The sequence below is a fragment of the Homarus americanus genome, unplaced genomic scaffold, assembly GCF_018991925.1.
Source record: "Homarus americanus isolate GMGI-L3 unplaced genomic scaffold, GMGI_Hamer_2.0 scaffold32929, whole genome shotgun sequence".
NCBI classification, from domain to species: domain Eukaryota; kingdom Metazoa; phylum Arthropoda; class Malacostraca; order Decapoda; family Nephropidae; genus Homarus; species Homarus americanus.
This window is the reverse complement of record NW_024737097.1, coordinates 11,664,745-11,684,562: the sequence shown is the minus strand read 5'-3', so window position 1 is coordinate 11,684,562 and position 19,818 is coordinate 11,664,745. Positions and strand designations below refer to the sequence as shown.

Genomic DNA, 19,818 nt, shown 5'->3' with positions numbered 1-19,818 from the left:
TTCTTGATATTTACTCCAATGGAAATGATTGTAAGCATAGAAGAGATTACTGAATTGGCCGAGTACCTCCTCAGCTTATCAGCTGATGTTCAAAACAAAAATAGATTTTCTTAAGGATTTCCTTAATCAAACTTTTTCGTTAACCGAATTGAAGATTCTTATGGAAGGTAATTCGTTAACTGAGGAGTTCGTTAACCGAGGGACCACTGTACATCTTCGCAAAAATGCTAAACTAGTATAATCAGGATCCTTGGCAGTAAACTCTTGTACCTAATGTTATTTAGAAGTAGCCTTACCCTATGACCGACATGTAGCCATTTTTGTTGTGTTAGTTAAAGCACTAGCGTTAGTAACAGGTGAAGGCAATGGGTAAATGTTACCTGACCTTAAATGTCTACTGTGCAAATCCTCAAACTGAATCAATGAAATTTTCACAGCTAGCTAAAGAGTCGGTAAGTGTTAACTCTATTTGGCTAATTTGTGGTTATTCTTCCCCACTATCAGTTGCCACTAGTTCCTGTGAATTATTAGGTGCAGATCTATACACAATCGGTACCCCCCCCCCCCAACAACAACAACAACAACAACAACAACCATGAGTATGATATGTGATTACTGTAGGGAGACATCGGATATGGAGGATATAGGCCTCCCTTACAGCGTTTAGGATGTTGCAAACTGCCGTAAAGCATGAAGGCTGTTGCTGGAGTTGCCCTGACTGCATAGTCAAGGTGAATGAGGCGAGTGCAGGCCATAAGCGAACGAGTTCCCTACGGACGAAAATAGATGAAGCTGGAGCCCTGCTGGTTGCCAAACTAGAGCAACTTGGGAAAGAGATCCTTGCTAAGACTGAGGAAGTAGCCGATAGAATGGAGGTGGTTGCTAAGAGGAGTTTGCTGACATATTAGCAGGGCCATGGGAGGTGGCGGAGAGTAATGCAGGATCAGAACAGGATCTACAGCAGCTTGGGACTCTGAAGAAGTGTGTCGAAGAAATTAAAATTAGCGGACCTACTGTTAGGGGAGAGGAGGAACAACAGGAAGGTTTCCAGCGAAGGAACAATGTGATAGATTTGGAGTCCCAGAGAGCCAGGCGGAGTGAACTGTGAGTAAGGTAACACGATAAGATGCAGTTTCAAAATATTTGTACAGAGGTTCTGAAGATTCAATTAACCCCACAGATGTGAAGAGGCTGGGGCAAAAGCAGGGGGATAAACCTCGCCCCCTCAGGATCACACGAGTGAGTGAGGAGGAGAACTGGGAGGTTATTCGGCAGTCAAAAAACTTAACGAGGAGCGAGGCATCTCGGAGTGTATTCTTTCACCCAGATCACATGGTAATTCAGAGGGAACAGCACAAGAAGCTCCTGCAGGACTTGAAGCAGAAGAGGGAGGAGTCAAGGAGGAACGGGGACGGGTGTACAACTGTACATGGGTTATATTCAGGGGGAGGGTAGGGGAAGCAATTGTGTCGACACAGTGCCAGGGGGCAGCAGCGCATCCTCCACCCGCTCTTCCCCCTACCCAGGAGGTGGCACCCCATGTACACCAAAAAAATTTTACAAATATTTTTGTTGCATATTTATTTTTTTTAGCTCCTGATCTTTGTAAATCAGGGAATGCCTTTAGTTTACCTCGCATATTCCGTTGCTTATAGTTTAAGAACTATCAGAACTGTATCAGCAGGCGATTTCGTTATCTTCAGACAACTCATGTGTCCTCTAAAACTAGTTTGGACAAATATGAATTTCTATGTAGTTATGCTTTAATTTTATTATTTTTATTTATGGGCATTTGTTTTAAGAATAGCCTATAACTTTGATCATCTGTGGAAGTGGAGTAGTGCATGACATTTGTAAATGCTGATGTTATATTTCTTACTTGATTTAAAAATTATTCTTGAATAAATACTTTGTTAGCACTATAAGTATAAACTAGACACCATAGATATGACTACTTGGAATTTGTTTATATATATTTAATGAGTTTTTGTTTTAACTTTTCAGGTGACTGGTGATGATCCAATACCTCAGCCAGCTTCAGAATTTGCTGATATGGGTCTCCGGGAAATTTTGAAGGAAAACATCATTCGTGCTAACTACAAACTTCCAACTCCAGTCCAGAAATACTCGATACCAATCATTCTAAAGGGCCGAGACATAATGGCTTGCGCAGAAACTGGATGTGGCAAAACAGTGAGTTGGGTATACCCAAAAGTGGTATATTGTATAGATTTATTTACTTAAATTTTTCTAATCTATGCTTGTGTAGAATGTGCTTTTGAATTTGGTGCCTGGGTTTAATCCAGAGACTAACCATCTCCCCTGTAACAACCCAAGATACTGAAAAGGCTGGAACCAAATGAGTCAGGGATGTCAGAAGGCACATGTGCAAACTAATCTTCATTGTTCAGACTCACGGGATGTGGGATCACCTCACTACAGGTTGTACCTCTCTAGTCTGGCAACCTCGGGACCTGACCGGTGCCAGACCATAGAAATTGCCGGACCATGGAAATTCACCCTTTTTCCTGGATAGATAGTGACTTGTGCTTATGCTTGGAAGCACTAGCACAACTTTCTCTGCATCATGGTCTCTTTGAAGACATATTGAAGGGTTAAATGTCGTATAGTAGCTTCTCAAATTTCGCGAGTTTTTAATTCAACGTATTTTATTGGAACACACACAAAAAATAAATAAATACAAATTTTGACGGCGGAAACTTGAATTTCGACTGGTTTGAACGGCCCTCCAACGTGCACACGACGTGCATAATCGTTTAAACAGCGTCATTTCTCTGATGTACCAAAGATTCATCATTGTCTATTACTGAATGTCTTTTTTATTGAATTAATGTTTGTGTGCAAAATGAGCAATACAATTCATTAATAATACGTAGAATATTAAAAACACACGAGGAAATGAGACAGCATTGTTTTCGTTGATTACAAAACCAGTGACTGACTGGTTCTACATATAAAACTGAAGAAAATAAGACCTTGGTTGTAGCTGTAGTAAAATTAATATGGTTGTTTTAAGTAATGTTATTTAATGTTAATAAATGGAACAATAGACGTAGCTAAGGATAATGGTAAAGAAAAAAGAGAGATCGCGTATGTAAGTGCGTACACGTGAAAACATATCGTCATTACTCTACATAAGAATATGAAAGCAACACTTATTTACTGTTCATATATATTTTAATTAATGTTTCTGACTTTGTTTTTATAGAATTAATGTTTGTGTGTGCAAAATTAACAATACAATTTATTAATAATACGTGGAACATTAGAACACACGATGAGACGTGACGGCTGCCGGCATTGTTTATGTTATAGCTTACAAAACCAGTGACTGATTGGTTCTACATATAAAACTGAAGAAAATATGACCCTGATTGTAGCTGTAGTAAAATTAATGTAAAAACATTAATATGGTTGTTTGAAGTACCTGTAACGTTATTTAATGTTAATAAATGGAACTATATAAGTAGCTAACCATTAATGGTAAAAAAAAAAAGTGAGACTGCGTGTATGTAAGTGCGCACATGTGAAAACATATCGTCATTACTCTACATAAGAATATGAAAGCAACACTTATTTACTGCTCATATATATTGAAGGGTTAAATGTTGTACTCTGTATAGACAAGCAGAGAGAGAGAGAGAGAGCAGCCGAACTGCCGGATGTAAACAAACCTTAATTTCCCGCGGCTTTGTTTTTTAAGGGGATTAGCCCACCCGGGCATAGGTCACTGACCCACATTGGGGCCTGAGGGGCAAAAATTTAATACTCCTGTAATAATAATAATAATTCAGATAAGTAAAAAAAAAAAAAAAAAAAAAAAAAAAAAAAAAAAAAAAAAAAAAAAAAAAAAAAAAAAAAAAAAAAAAAAAAAAAAAAAAAAGAGAGCTGCCTATCTACCTATTGAACAAACTAAATCGTTCCGGGCCATGGGAGTTTCCGGACCACAGAATGCTGGACTAGAGAGGTACAACCTGTACCATCCTGTAGGTTAGTTGCCATTAGCCTGACTGCCTTTTCATGTGCAAAGAAATGTATATTCCCTTTGTGTTTGCCCTTTTTGACAATTATTTCTTTTACCTGTATTGTATATGTGTGTGTGTATAGACACACACACACACACATATACAATACAGATAAATGAATTAATTTCTTTTACGTGTAGTGTGTGTGTGTCTACACTTTCTGGAATGAATGGCTCCCTGTCCCGGCCGTGAAAATAGCAGCAACTTTAAAACTACCCGTACAAATTCTTGGGTACATCCAGGGAGTTTCCGCGAATAATCGAGGGCCGCAAATTGTCAGCGCATGCTGTACTGTATTTTAGCTACATCACAAAAAAAAAAAAAAAGCACCTAAAGTTCAGCTATTTTAAAATGAAGAATTCAATAATGGTATAATAAACATAGTAAGTCGTATCATATACTTTACAGTACGGTAAACCTTATGGATAACAGACCAACTGGAGAAGACCAGTGTCACTAAAGCCGAAAATCCATGAAAACTGATTGCCCAATAATTAATTTGAACTAAAGGGAGTTTAAAATACCCGATATTTTAAAATAGGAGATTTTATTACTTACTATTGTATTAATTTGAAATACATTCCTATTAACAAAGATCATCTTAATGATGTGAATGTGTAAATCAATTTAGGATATTTAATGTTTTTCACAATTGTATATTGATATATTCTCCCTACTCGATTGGAGCAATAGGCCGTGTGCAGAGGCTCTGAAACTGTCAGCTTCCCTCAGGATGTGAGGGGGCTGGGACAAAGGCAGGAGAACAAGCCCTGCTTCTCAGGATCACACTTGTGATTGAGGATAAGAAATGGGAAGTTATTCAGCAGGCAAAAAACTTAACAATGAGCGATACATTTGGGGATATATTCATAAACCCAGATTGCACAGTAATGCAGAGGGAACAGAACAAAAAACTTCTGTGGTGATTAAAGCAGAAGAGGGGGAGATTCAATGAGGAATGGAGACGGACGTGCATGGGTTATGTACAAGGGGAAGGTAGTTGAGGCAAGTGCACCAGGGGACAGCGGGACACCCCCCACCCACTCTACCTTCCACCTAGGAGGAGGCAAACGCCATGTAAACAATGTCAGCTCTGACCACACCCCACAAAATACAATATGTTTAGTAAATGCTGCAGGTGTTGAGAACTGAGGGAAGCCAGAGACATTACCGAGAACAAATTCCGGTTTGAAAGTCATGCACTGTATACTATTACCGACACGTTCCTTGATAAGAGAGCGGAGTAGTAGGTGTTGTAGAACTGTTAGGCCAGTTAAAATTGACAAAAGCTCTGGAATTTAGTATAACAGCCATATTTTGCATTCATATAGATCATATGGATGCCAAATATGTAAAAGAAAAATCAACCAGGTGGAACCATATTTTTTGGCAAAATTAAAAATGGCCACCACCCAAAGTGAGAAATAATAATTTATTAACTATTTAAGCTAGGTACTTCATTTTGGTATCAAATTATGTTTTAAAGTACAGTATGAGAAATTCAATAAAACCATAAAGTAGGAGGTACTAGTGTACTGCCCATTCTGGGGTCACTAATCCTGAGGGGATTAACTTAAATTACTCTTAATTTTAAGGTTGCTGTCACCAGATCCCCCTGGACAGTATGTAGCTTGTTTAGGTAGCTGGCAGAGCAAGCCAAGCATTGGGTTGGGTTTTTCATTGACCACATCGAGAGTGGGAAAAAGGGTGAAACATCAAGCATGACTTAATTAATTTATTCCTTATGAAAACATATTGCATCCCTTCACAATACAAATATAGTGGCATTCATCAAAATAACTACTATTATGTTCATTACACTTCACACCAGTATACGTCCTTCATCAAATAACTACTATTATTATCTTCATACTTCAAAACAACCAATGACCTCCTTACCTCGGTCATTCCTTCTAACCATAACACCCAACACATCAGACTGCACCACATGTTAGATTATAGCACCACATCTCGGGTACACTCCACACCTACAAGTATGGAACTCCTCGGTATTCTTCAGGAACACATACCAAGTACCTCGCTCACACACTACTCTTTCTAAGTAGATGGGATACTTCCCAGGTAATCAAACCAGTACTGATTCCACGCCTGGTATTCTTAGGTCACTCCACGTGGCGACCGCGAAACTTCTCAAACACACTATCATGTTCTCCTATCCTGGGTGGTGATATGTAGGGTATTCACAGTGGAGGTGCATAATGGCCATAAGCAGTAACATACCACACATGGTGGGTTCCTCACAATGGAGCAGTGGTGGTTGTTAGGCCCTCGCTCTGGGCGCGCACCTGTTTCGGTGAGAAGGCAGGCGTCACTGAGAATAATGCCTGAGGGGCTTTTATCACCACACATTATTACAACTATTATTCACTTTATAATATTAGGCAAGGTGTTAAGATGTAAAAAAAACTGCTATATAAGTCTCTTGAGTGCTGAGGAAGCACGATGGAGTTCACTGACCTGTTTCGGTGAGAAGGCGGGCGTCACTGAGGGCGATGCCTGGTGTCTCACACTGAACTAGGCCTACAATTTCCAATCTTAAATTTTCACTTTGACATTATTCTGGTTCTCACATATACACTTTCCTATCTATTGTGACCTTATGCCTTATAATTATATATCTTAATCCAAAATTACATACTAAAGGTAAGGGTCTGGTTTGCTAGTTCCTGGGGAAATTCATTGGGTTATAACCTAGCACCGTAGCCTAGTGCAGCCTAGGTGCCAACCCGAACAAAGGCCTAGCCTCGTGTTTTCTTGGCGTGGGTATACCCACTTCACTTCAATTCAATCTGTCTTTAGGGATCTTTCCTTCACATGTCGCAATCATTGAACACATTCATAAGATCCTCTGATCATTGCGCTGTTCGTGGTTGCTCGTCACATGGGTTAACGAGGTGTATTAAGCTCACACTGAGGTATACAAGGTATTCTCTGAAGTATACTGTAGTTTCTGGATCACTTCCAACACTTCACATAGGTCTGATACATTTATCCTTTTTCCAGACCATTGTTCTCGAATATTTTCATCTGATATCTGCAGTAGCTATACTGTACTTACTAATCGTTCTCAGACATAAATAGTATGACCTTGAGACACGGTCTACACTTATCCCTTATAGTACACTAGTCCGTATCAATTGGACCTTCCCAATCATCGTATAGACACTTTGCGTTCTCCTTAATATGATAAGTACATACACATAATATTATATGACCGTACGTTAGTACGATTCGTATAAAACATCATACAGCAGGCGAGTTATCCCTTATAAAAGTTTTCTACCACTTCCTGTGACTAGAAGCGCGGTGGATTTGAATGTTGTGTAGCGTAATATGGATTAAAGAGATACAGTATTAAGGAAGACAATGATGTGTGCAATACACTAGATTTTATTCATCCTAGAAAATTAGCATATTATCTATAAAACTATAAAATAAATGTATGCATTTTCACCGTAATCAACAATCTAGGCTCCCTCATTATTAGTTGATATATTTTGGGTGTTTGTGTGTAAATAATAAAATAAAACATTAACTTCATAATGACACGATTTTTAAGTCATATTAATCAACTTAAAAGAAATTCAGATAAAAATCTTGACATGCTCTTCAAAAGTAACCTACAACTTCAGCTTCTCTGCTGCTAATCATCAACAGTAATGATATTTTCAATTCCAACATAAAAATCAAAAGCTTACTCATGCACAACAATGAATGGAGGATATATAAGGCGCTCCGCATTACAAAGGTCTGGTCGTGTTGCCTCTAACAAAGCGTGTTCGGCATTCGGGCCTTCGTTGTTGAGCGGCAGAAATTGGACAGTGATTACATAAGGTCATCAAGATCATCTTTGTGATATGAAAGTGTAAATCGAAAGGGGGATTTTTAATGCTAGACGCCATTATATTTTTGAAAACTCAATCTCCACCGAGTTGGAGGTACAGCCCAGGTCAAGAGGCCTACAGCTTTTATTTAATTTTTTTATTGAGTTGTGGTCACTGCTGTGATAAGGCCAACCAGGGAGTGTAGTACTGTGCCTTTAGTTAAATCAGTTGATAGTGTCATCAGTGACTGCAGAAGAGGTTGTAAATAACTTAAAGTGAATCCAAATTGGCAAGCAAGCTGGTAAGGCACCACTGCCAGCAGAAACCAAGTCGTATTACTGTATTGGTGTCACAGAGACTTTTACTTTTATTTTGTTTGTGTGCTCTCTCAAGGACTGAAACTGTGCCTACAATCCACCATTCGTAGGGAGGTACAGTGCACACAGTGATAGCACAAAGATATATTTGTTGATGAGGACTGGAAAAGAAAGTATAGGGTATAAGGAAATAATAGTTAAAAAAACAAAAAAATAATCAACAAGCTTGGCTATCCTTCAAGGCATTCTATTACCGCCCCAAAGAAAGTTTTATTCAATTTTTCTATGTTTCTAAAGGACTGAGAGCGTGTATAAAATCCGTTATTCATAGCAAAATGCAGTGTACAATGAAAGACAAAAGTTGTGTCGTGAAATTGGTGAAAACATATGCTGAAGGGCTAAACTTTTGGTGCGCTCTGTGGTAGGGGGCTCTCATAATGTTTCACGAGTTATATTTAATCTTCGGACGACACGACTTTTGTCTTTGATTGTACATAGAGATAGCACATACAGTAGATACAGACAAATCGCTGAAGTGAACTGAAAAAAAAAGAGAGAGAGAAACAGAAGACAACTCTAAAGGCAACAGGGGAGGTAAAAATCAGTAGAGGGCAAATAAGTACTTTTTTTTTTTATATATATACACCTAGACCCCGACTTACGACTACGTGGACTTACGACCGTCGGGACTTACGACCGCCTCAGATATAGATAAAACAAAAAAAACAAAAAAATTTTTTTTTTTTTTTTTTTTTAAATGACACGCATTTTCTATACCGAAACGTTTCCAGTTAATGTAGTCTCCATGTATAATTAGAAAATTATGGGGGCCCCATGTGCATTCAGCTGACTACATTAAAGGTTAAGTGCTCAGTCACACTGTATCCATTCCTTATTATTTATTACTTTCACTGTACTGTATCCATTCATCATTATTCATTACTTTTACTGTACTGTATTTCATTGTAGATTTTTTATTAAAAAAAAAAAAAAAAAATTTATTTTTTTTTATCTATGTCGGACTTACGACCATGTCGGACTTACGACCTGGATTTGGGTCCCTAACCCCGTCATAAGTCGGGGTCTAGGTGTATATAAATGGGTGTAGCTCTACACGGGTCTGCAACCACCCCCACCACCCACCACCCATGAGGGTTATGATATGTGATTACTGTGGGGGGCAACAGATATAGGTGGTGCAGGCCTGACCAATGCAGTGTTTAGGAAGAAGCTAGCTGCTGTAAAGCATTAAGGCTGTTGCTGGTATTGCCCTGACTGCATGGTCAAGGTGAATGAGGCAATTGCAAGCCATAGGGGAACGAGATTCCTAGGGACGAAAATTGATGAAGCTGGAGCCTTGCTGGTTGCCAAACTAGAAAAAGTTGGGAAAGAGATCCTTGCTAAGACTGAGGAAGTAGCCGACAGAATGAAGGTGGTTGGTAAGAGGAGTTATGCTGAGGCCTTAACACGCCATGGGAGGTGGCGGAGAGTAATGCAGGAGCAGAACAGGTTCTACAGCAGCAACACATACTGAAGAAGTGTGTTGAAGAAATGAAAATTAATGGACCTACTGTTATGGGAGAGGAAGAACTTGGGAACGTTTCCAGCGCAGGAACAATGTAATAGTTTTTGGGAGTTCCTGAGAGCCAGGTGGAGGGAACTGAGAGTAGGATAACACACAATAAGATGCAGTTTAAGAATATTTGTACAGAGATTCTGAAGATGCCATCAACCCCTCAGGATGTGAGGAGGCTGGGACAAAAGCAGTGGGATAAGCCTCACCCCCTCAGGATCACACTTGTGAGTGAGGAGAAATGGGAGGTTATTTGGCAGGCAAAAAACTTAGCAAGGAGCGAGGCATCTCGGAGTGTATTCATTTACCCAGATTGCACGGTAATGCAGAGGGAACAACAAAAGAAGCTCCTGCAGGGCTTGAAGCAGAGGAGGGAGGAGTCAAGGAGGAACGGGGACGGGTGTACAAATGGGTTATATTCAGGGGAAGGGTAGTGGAAGCAAATGTGCCGACACAGTGCCAGGGGGCAGCAGCGCACCGTCCACCTGCTCAACCCCCTACCCAGGAGGTGGCACCAGCTCCGCCTACCAGAGGAGATCCCCCTGTACACCAAAAAAATGTTACAAATATTTGTTGCATATTTATTTTTTTAGCTCATGATCTTTGTAAATCAGGGACTAAGAGCAGAAACGTTACTGAGAACAAATTCTAGCTTAAATGTCATGTACAATAATACTGACACATCCCTTGATAAGAGAGAGGAGTTTGAAACACTACTGAAGGTACACCAACCAGATGTTGTAGGAGTTGTAGAACTGTTGTACAAGAACAGGAGAATCGACCCAGAGGAATGTGAGTTCAGTATTGCTGAATATGACTCATTTGAGTTCAGTATTGCTGAATATGACTCATTTATGAACCTTTCTCAAGAAACTTACAAGAGGGGTGTGGTTATCTATGCTAGGCAATACCTTAGAGCCAGCCAGGCGAGGGTACAGGGAGAGGATGTTTTTGAAGAGTCCAAGTGGTATAAAATTAAAGGAAGGGGACTTACTTATCGTCGGATGTATCTATAGATCCCCGAAACTGTGGCCCACTAAATCAAAGAAACTTAAGAGCCTTAATAGATAATGCAGCTTTGCTTAACCCTAGCCACCTTCTTATCAAGGGGGACTTTTAACTATGGTGACATCGACTGGAGAAACGAGTTCACCCTATATGACTTGAATAACCCTGCTACTCTTTTTGTAGAAACTCTGAGAGATAATTTTCTGTTCCAACATGTTAGAGACCCGACACATTACAGAGGGGAGCAAACACCCAAGCCACTAGACCTCATCATAACAAATGAGGAGGGTATGGTGGCCAAACTGGAACACCTTGCCCCAGTTGGCACCAGTCACCATATAATGTTGTCATTCAGATTTAACTGTTACCTAGTTCAAGATAAGGCCAGGCCAAGGTGGAAATATTACAGGGGAAATTACAACGGGATGAGGGGTATCCACTGGCCTGACTCATTAAGGCACAAGAACGCAGACACTATGCTGAATATCATAACTAGTAAAGTGACCCATTTGAGCGATAAATAAATACCCAAGACCAAACCCAGTGCCTCTAGGAATATGAGGGGATCCCTACACATGAACCATGCGGCGGGAGGCATTGAACAGCTTCTTTTCCTCAGTGTTCACAAGAGAGGATGCGATTAACCTTCCTGCGTTTGAGGACAGGTGGTTCGACACAGCATTGACCCACATTGTGTTCACAGAAGAGGGTATTAGAAATAAACTGTCAAAGCTAACGGTCCATAAGAGTCCCGTCCCTGATATGGTGCCGAGCCCCTGAAGATCATGTTTTGTATCTGCCTGGATGAACAAAAGGTCCCCAGTGAATGGAAAGTGGCTTATGCGAGTCATATTATCAGAGATGCCGCGATGGAACATCTACTACGAAACAACCTTGTAAAGGATTGCCATCACGGTTTTATGATGGGGCGCTCCTGCTTAACACAATTGCTCAAGGTATTGGATATTTGGACCCATATTCTGGAACCGGGTGGTAATATTGACAATATTTACCTAGATTTTGCCAAGGCTTTCGACAGTGTAACTCACGAAAGGCTGAAAATCAAACTGGGAGGATACGAAATTCGGGGAAATGTCCTAACATGGATAGAAGACTTTCTACATGACCGCAAGCAGTGTATTGTGATTAATGGCACGAAATCATCATCCGTACCTGTCTCAAGCGGGGTACCACAGGGTAGTGTTTGTTTGTTTCATAAATGACATGCCTGACATTGTACACTCCTCCATACAAATGTTTGCCGATGACGCCAAGTTATTTCGGGAAATAAAAAACCAAGCGGACTGTGAAGAGCTGCAGAAGGACATCTGTGGGCTCCAAGAATGGTCGAAGAAATGGCTGCTGAGATTCAATGTCACGAAGTGTAAGAAGATGCACCTGGGGCGTACCAACGGTAAGGAGGCATATCATATGTCCCAATGGGATGAAGAAACTGCACTATTTGAGAGTGAATGTGAGAAGGACTTAGGTGTGTATGTTTACAATGAGCTGAAGTTCTCAGGCCATTGCGAGAAGAAGGTAAATCAGACAAATAAATTATTGGGTCTTATAAGAAGGTCGTTCAGATATCTAGACGGTCTGTCCCTCGTAACGATCTTCAAGAGTGAAGTGCTTCCCCATCTGGAGTACTGTCACCCCGTCTGGTCCTCGAGATATGCTAGGGATTGTCAGTTGGTTTAAAATGTTCAAAGGAGGGCACCTGACTGGTGCCTGCCCTTTGGCACCTCAGCTACCCTGAGAGATTGGAGCGCCTGAACTTGCCTAGCTTATACTATGGACGGGCAAGGGGTGACCTAATAGATGTGTTTAAGCATCTCAAGGGGCACCACTCAGTCAAGTGTCTTTACTTGGAGCTGGTGGGCTTGCCCTACAAGGGGTCACAGCTAAAGATTGAAGAAGCCAAAAGTCCAGAAAACTGTGAGGGAAAACTTTTTCGGAGTGAGAGTTGTGAACTCTTGGAACAATCTACCAGAAAGTGTTGTGACAGCACCGAGTGTGAGCTCTTTTGAGACAAGACTTGACCAACACTAGAGCGGGTTCAGGTTTCTTCAGGAGCTGGTGCATGCCCAGTACTTGCCAACAGTGTGTAACAGATTTGACCAATCGCCCAAGCGGTTAACGAGCCGATGAGTGCAAAAAAAAAAAAAAAAATCCGTGACGCCTGCTGGACCACCACTCCACGACCCCCTGATGGAGACTCGATGATCCTCCCCATACTGGCCAGATATTATGCGTTAAAGGAATATCCTTCCTTAGGCATTTACCTCCAGGTTTAATGTTAACCTACATCTGTTAAGGATAAGATCTTTCACCTACAAATTGACAATAACACTTTTGCTGTAATCAGACATATCTAGTTGCCTCAACAATTGCAACCCCAGTTGCAATTGGGGCTGCAATTTCAAATTCTGTGTCATTAATAAGGATTAACGAAGTGTCTGGTGCACTGCACTCTAAGGTTAAGAGAAAACGGAGGAGTCAGGCGTCTTGAAGCGAGAGAAAACGGACTCCTATGATGGGGCACTCAAATAAAGAGACATGGCTACATGTTTTGTGGACTACCCACTGTGCAGTATTGAGCGTATACTTTTCATCACTTTGTAATGGTGGACTAGTCATGCCTATGTGTGTTTCTGATAATTACCATAACATTATATCTAGTGGGTCTGAATGAAAGCGGTTGTACAAAGACAAGGACTCACACTGACAGACTTGACAAGTTTGACCAATCATAAAGACATTTGAACTTTTACTTTACTTTTACTTTTATCCTCTTCGCCACTGATTGGCTTGTTAGCCGCTTGGGCGATCGGTCACGTCTCTTTTCATTTATATTCTTCACCAAAAGATCGGCTCGCTAGCCGCCTGGGCGATCGGTCACGTCTCTGTCACGCACTGTTGGCAAATACTGGGCATTAGGGTGTGTCATACAGAGGCGAATTTTTTTTTTTTTGAGTTTGAAAAATCGGCCCATGGCATTAATGATGTAGTTCTATGTGCAGAATCATGTGATATCTTCAGATTTGAAAAGTTTTCATTTTTTGCTAGGTAAATTTTAACTTGAAATCTTATGAAAATTCAGTATTCCCACCCTTTTACCAACACCACTAAATAGCTTATTTAAAGTAAAGTAAATGTATCAGGTTAATTTATTAGGATGAAAATGATCCAGAATAGTGAAACGAATGATCTTGACACATTTATTAAATTTAATATTCCTTTAGAAAACAAAATCATCAAATACAAAAACCGGTTTTACTACTACGACCCGGTGTTGCTGCACACCATAGAGAACATGTCTTTCTTGCTTCTGTTTCTACTCATCACCTCCCTGCTGACCACCTGAGCTCGTATGTAGCCTTCCCTCCTCTCCTGGCTGTACACGCGACTGCTGGCCTCGCTCACTTGCTGTACACAACGCTCTATTCTCTGGGTGTGCGAGGGCCAGGCAGGGACATGCATGGGGTTGTCCAGGAAAGCTCTGACTTGAACATTGGTGAGGCTGCAGGTAAGAGGGGGCTCACTGCCAGCCTGGATGTTATCTAGATCTATGAGATCAGTGAGGGTCTTGGCACCTAGATTGACTTCAGGAGTCTTCCTGACCCTGAAGGAATCGTCACCAACTGATTTGTCATGCCCAGATCCTCTCATAAGTCTCATATCCAAGATCTTTTTGACTGCCACTCTTCTCTCCTCCTCATCCTTACTGCAGAGCATTGTCTGCAGAACTGCCTTGGGATGAGCATACCAGGAAGATCTCCTCACAGTCTGCTCCACAATCTGAACAACCTTCCTTGGCTGACTCCTCAGGAGCTGAAGCTGGAAGGGCATATGGACCTTCGGAGGTATGATGGCTTGACATGGTGGTAGACCAATTTGGCAAGTGAACTCACGATAGGGTGGACAATAAAGTCTGGGTTGTGAAGCTGGTTCCCTTTCAGTTTATGATGGCGACCCAAATTCTGCAGAACCTGAGGCCGTTGTGAGCCACCTAGAATGTGGACTGGACCTATCTGCAGGTAAGCAAGTCTATCAGGCTTGACCCCCAGTTTGATGGCACTGCAAAATCATGTAACCATAAGTACTGGTCAGTACTCAGGTCGTCAATGACAGTATGTGCAAGCTCTCCAAGAGTGAAGGGCCAACTGTGATTTTTTCAGCTTCGGTTGCTTCTAACTCAGTGGCAGAGTCCAGCATCTTGCCAAGACGACCAGACCATCTGTTGTTTGAAAGAGTCTTGCCATCCAGCTCCTGGATCAGATGTCTGAGTGGCAACTCGTTGGTGTAGAGGTCACAAACAATCCAGACCAGCTTCCTCCCAATCTTCCGCTCTATCCACTGTATGACCCCCCCTTGCCACCCTGTGTTCGTGTTGGTGCTGTCCCCTCCAATGGCCTGCAGGGTCTGGTCTACGTTCCTCTCTCTGAGCCAGTTCACAATGTTATCTGCCACTATCTCAGCTGGTTTCCTGATGTCATCTTTCTCTGGAGTGAAATGCCACAAATACTTTCCCTCCTGGTTCACTGCAGCAGGGAGTAGTGTTCCTCCTTCACCATGGCAGGGAACAACTTGTCAGAATCTCCAACTTTCATGAACACTTTAGTGTCATCCCTTCTCCCATCAAAGAACAAACAATTGATTCCATTTTCTCTTATCCCTTATCAAACTCCTCTTCTAGGTTACTGACAAGTTTCTCCTGAGCTCTCCTTACTTTGTTATGATCTATCACCAGGTGAACATCATCAGGTGTTATCAAACCACCGTCAATCCAGGCAGCTGTTGCTATCTCTGCAGTTTCTCTGAGACCAGTGTGGTGTCGCATGCTGGCCAGAGCTATGCTCAGGATATCTTTCCTATTTCGAATCTTATGCCTGGAAGGTTTGGGATCATTATTTTCTGGGTTAGGGACAAAGTCACCATTCTCCTGGTCAGCACTCGGATCAGCCATGGGGAAGTCATTAAACTCTGAATCAGCTTGACTCCAATCATCGGCCTTTTTTACCTCACCCTGGGCCTTCTCAAGTCTCTTTTCCTCGGCAACTCTTCTCCTCTTCTGTCTCTCTGTGGCAGCCTCCTGTCTCTTGGACTCCGGAATATCTTGGCTAGAAATCATGAGAGCCCCTATACTGCCAGTCTTCTCTCTCTGTGCTTTGACAAATGCCAGTTCGATCACAGGAATCTTCAGTTCACGCTTGCAAATACAGGAGATGTGGGCCTCGGATTTACAGTCACGATCGCATCCAAACTCAGGACAGAGAACAATTGGGCACTTGCAAGTAATTATGTCAAATAACTGGTCCAGTTGCTTGGCAAAGCTGTCCTTAACTGCAAGTTTTCCTCTCCCAAGAGAGATATCTCTTGCCTTTTCCCAACTGGCTAGCAGTCTCTCACTAATCTCCTTCTGACTTGTTATGACTGGAGGCTTGAACTGAGCGTTAGCCAGAGTGTACTGTGCCAAGACAGCTTTGGTCATATCACTGGCAATGTCTTTGTTTGTGTAAGTTCTTTGGTTCTTTTCACTGATTTGCCTGATTAAAACACCGTATCTCAAAGCATCTCTCAATGTAGGCAATTCCGACTTCAGGAGCTCTCTCCCAGACCCAAGATAGTGACTGAGATGGCTGGATTTTTGGTTCCTCGTCCTGACACAAGCAGCCATCGCAAATATTATCAACTTATAAATGCATCAGAATCTGAAACAGAAAAAAATATTGTTAGTTGGGTTGTTAAAGAATGAAGTCAGAAAGCAATGTTCACTATTTAATTGCAATGCACTAATGCAGCTGTACGTTAGATTTTCGATAAATTTCACGCTAAAATTTACCTAGCAAAAGGTTGCAAAATATTGAAACTGAAATTATTTTCTGTTTATATACACTAAAATCGACCAAAAAAGTGATGGGCCATTAGTTTTAGCTGATCTTCCCTCCTATGACACACCCTACTGGGCATGCACCGGCTCCTGAATGTACCTGAACCCGCTCCAGTGTTGGTCAATTCTTCTCTTGAAAGAGCTCACACTTGGTGCCGTCACAACACTCTCTGGTAGATTGTTCCAAGAGTTTACAACCCTCACTCCGAAAAAGTTTGCCTCACGGTTTTCTGGACTTGCGGCTTCTTCAATCTTGAGCTGTGACCCCTTGTGGGGCGAGCGTCCGCCAGCTCCAAGTAAGGACACTCAACTGAGTAGTGCCCCTTGAGATGCTTATACACCTCAACTAGGTCCTACCTTGCCCGTCTGTAGTATAAGCTTGGCAAGTTCAGGCGCTCCAATCTCTCAGGGTAGCTGAGGTGCCGAAGCTTTAAACATTGGATCTTGAACATTCCAACTGTAATCAGACATATCTAAGTTGCCTCAACAATTGCAACCCCAGTTGCAATATCAAATTCTGTGTCATTACTAAGGAATAACGAAGTGTCTGGTGCACTGCACTTTAAGATTAATTGAAAACGGAGGACTCAGGCGTCCTGAAGTGAGAGAAAATGGACTTCTATGACAGGGCACTCAAATAAAGAAACACATGTTTTGTGGACTACCCACTGTACAGTACAGGTTGACAATCCTTTATCCGAAATCCTTAGGGCCAGAGGCATTTCGGTTTTCAGAATGGTTAGGGTTTTTTTTCTTTTTCTTTTGTGTATTAGCCCACCCGGGCATAGATCACTGACCCACATTGGGGCCTGGGGGTATAAAATATAATAAAAATTATAATAATAATAATAATTCATAGGTCTAAGTCGTGTTTCTCACTTTTGATCTTTTTTTCATTCATGTACCTGTATTTCTTTACTGTATTATTATTTTATTATTACAGTATTATTGTTATTATTATTATTAATTTTATTATTATATTTTATTATTATTATTATCATTATTATTAATAATAATATTATTATTGTAATCATTATTACAGGTTGACTATCAAAAATCCGGCAACCTCGGGACCTGAGGAGTGCTGGATTTTCGAAAATGCCGGAAAACTGATGGGTTATATTTGCTGTATAAGTTTAACAGAAAATGACTACCTGTACAGGCCTTTAAAAAAAAGAAAATTAAACACTATATAGCAGCAATTAAATGATAAAATCAGAAGGAATGAGCATGAATGCTTGTTAGCAGGTGCAAGCAAGACCCAACAGCTGATTCTGGAGTACAGCGCTATCAAAACATAAACAGCGCGTCCAGAAAACAATGGTGCGCCAAGGCAGGAAATTTGAAAATGCGCTCCGAAATCAATGCCGGAAAACTGAAGTTTCCTGTTTATCGATTGGCGGATTTTTGATGGTCAACCTGTATTTTATTTTGGTGTATTTTTATTAAAAATTTTATTTACTATAATTATTATTATTATAATTATTATTACTATTACATTTTCGCCCCCCAGGCCCCGATGTGGGTCAGTGATCTGTGCCTGGGTGGGCTAATAATCCGTTAAAAAAAAAAAAAAAAGTCCCACAAAAAACTTTCGGTGTTTAGAGCTTTTCGGTTTTCAGAAATTCGGATAAAGGGTTTTCAACCTGTATTGTGCGTATCCTTTTCATCACTTTGTTATAAACCTAGCTATGCCTGTGTGTGTGATATTTACCATAACATTATATATATGTATTTAGTGGGTCTAAATGGTTGTAAAATGGGAAACTTGGGGTTGGGCCTTGTGTGCCTGGAACCAATTAGAATAAATCCCATAGGTTTTGTACTTTCGGACGACGTCCATTTCAGTTAACGTCACGTTTCCAAGAACACATCTAGGACATTAACCTGCGCATGACTGTGTGTTTATATAGACATACAGTATTACCCCGCTTTACGTGGTTTCACTTTCCGCAATTTCTCATTTACGCGGTACCTTGCCAGAGCCGGACTTTCACTTTCCAAGGTGCATTTACTCATACGCCTCATACGCTGGTGAAGTATAATTTTTTATTTAGTTCATAAAATTCATACAAATTACCCGGCCAGAATATAATTTACATTGCTGGAATTCTTACAATATGATGATTGTTTTGAATATAAACATCATGGATTTTGCATTGGACATACAAATTTTAGATCTAATGTAATAATTTGGTTTACACAAAGGAAATATTTTATCTTTTGTGCAAAATATATGAAGTTTACATTCAAAATATTCCCTGACCTGCAAGGAATCCAGAAATGTCAATTATATTATCCTAACTTTAGTCTGAGGTATTATTTATTACTAAACGTTAAAATCCAGTGTTTTCACCCAAACATTTCTCAGAGAGGTAGGAGCCAGTGAGCTGGGAAGAGGGGGGAGGGAGTTGAGTCCATTATTTGAATGGACATTAACTTGGTGACTGTATTTCTCTTAAATATTTATTGTGTGTGCATACCATCATAAAGTTAAGATGTTATTTTTACTAGAACATAGGTATTGTGTCGGAAAAAGTGGAGTTTGGGGGTCGGGCCAGTCTCTATTGGAATTAATCCCATATGTTCTGTTGTTCACTTTTCGTGGCTTTCACTTTCGGCGGTACCCCATGGGTTCAATTGACCACTTAAATCGGGGTACTACTGTGTATATGTGTGTGTGTATATGTGTGTGTGTATATATATATATATTATATATATATATATATATATATATATATATATATATATATATATATATATATATATATATATATATATATATATATATATATATATATATATATATATATATATATATATATATATATATATATATATATATATATATATATATATATATATAATTTATTTAAATTTATTTATTTATTTTTTTCAGGCTGCATTTCTTTTGCCAATGATTCATTATATATTAGAAAACCAGATAGAAAGTCATGCATTTGGTGACTGTGTGCAACCAGTTGGATTGATACTGTCCCCAACCCGAGAGCTTGTAATACAAATCTGTGATGAGGGCCGGAAGTTCTCGCTAAATACAGTGGTGAAGTTTGGCAAGGTTTATGGAGGAGCAAATTCAAAGTTTCAGAATCGGCGTTTAATGGTAAGGATTAAGGTC

At 40.5% G+C, this 19,818-nt stretch overlaps 1 protein-coding gene across 1 annotated transcript in view; it reads left to right on the top strand.

Moving 5' to 3' along the window:
- Window positions 1-19,818, top strand: part of LOC121873207 (probable ATP-dependent RNA helicase vasa-like) — a gene marked incomplete in the record, with an annotated part of 127,150 nt that overhangs the window by 53,968 nt on the left and 53,364 nt on the right. The window contains 2 exon segments of the mRNA XM_042376560.1: window positions 2,005-2,193; window positions 19,582-19,803. Coding sequence (XP_042232494.1) covers window positions 2,005-2,193; window positions 19,582-19,803 — 411 coding nt within the window.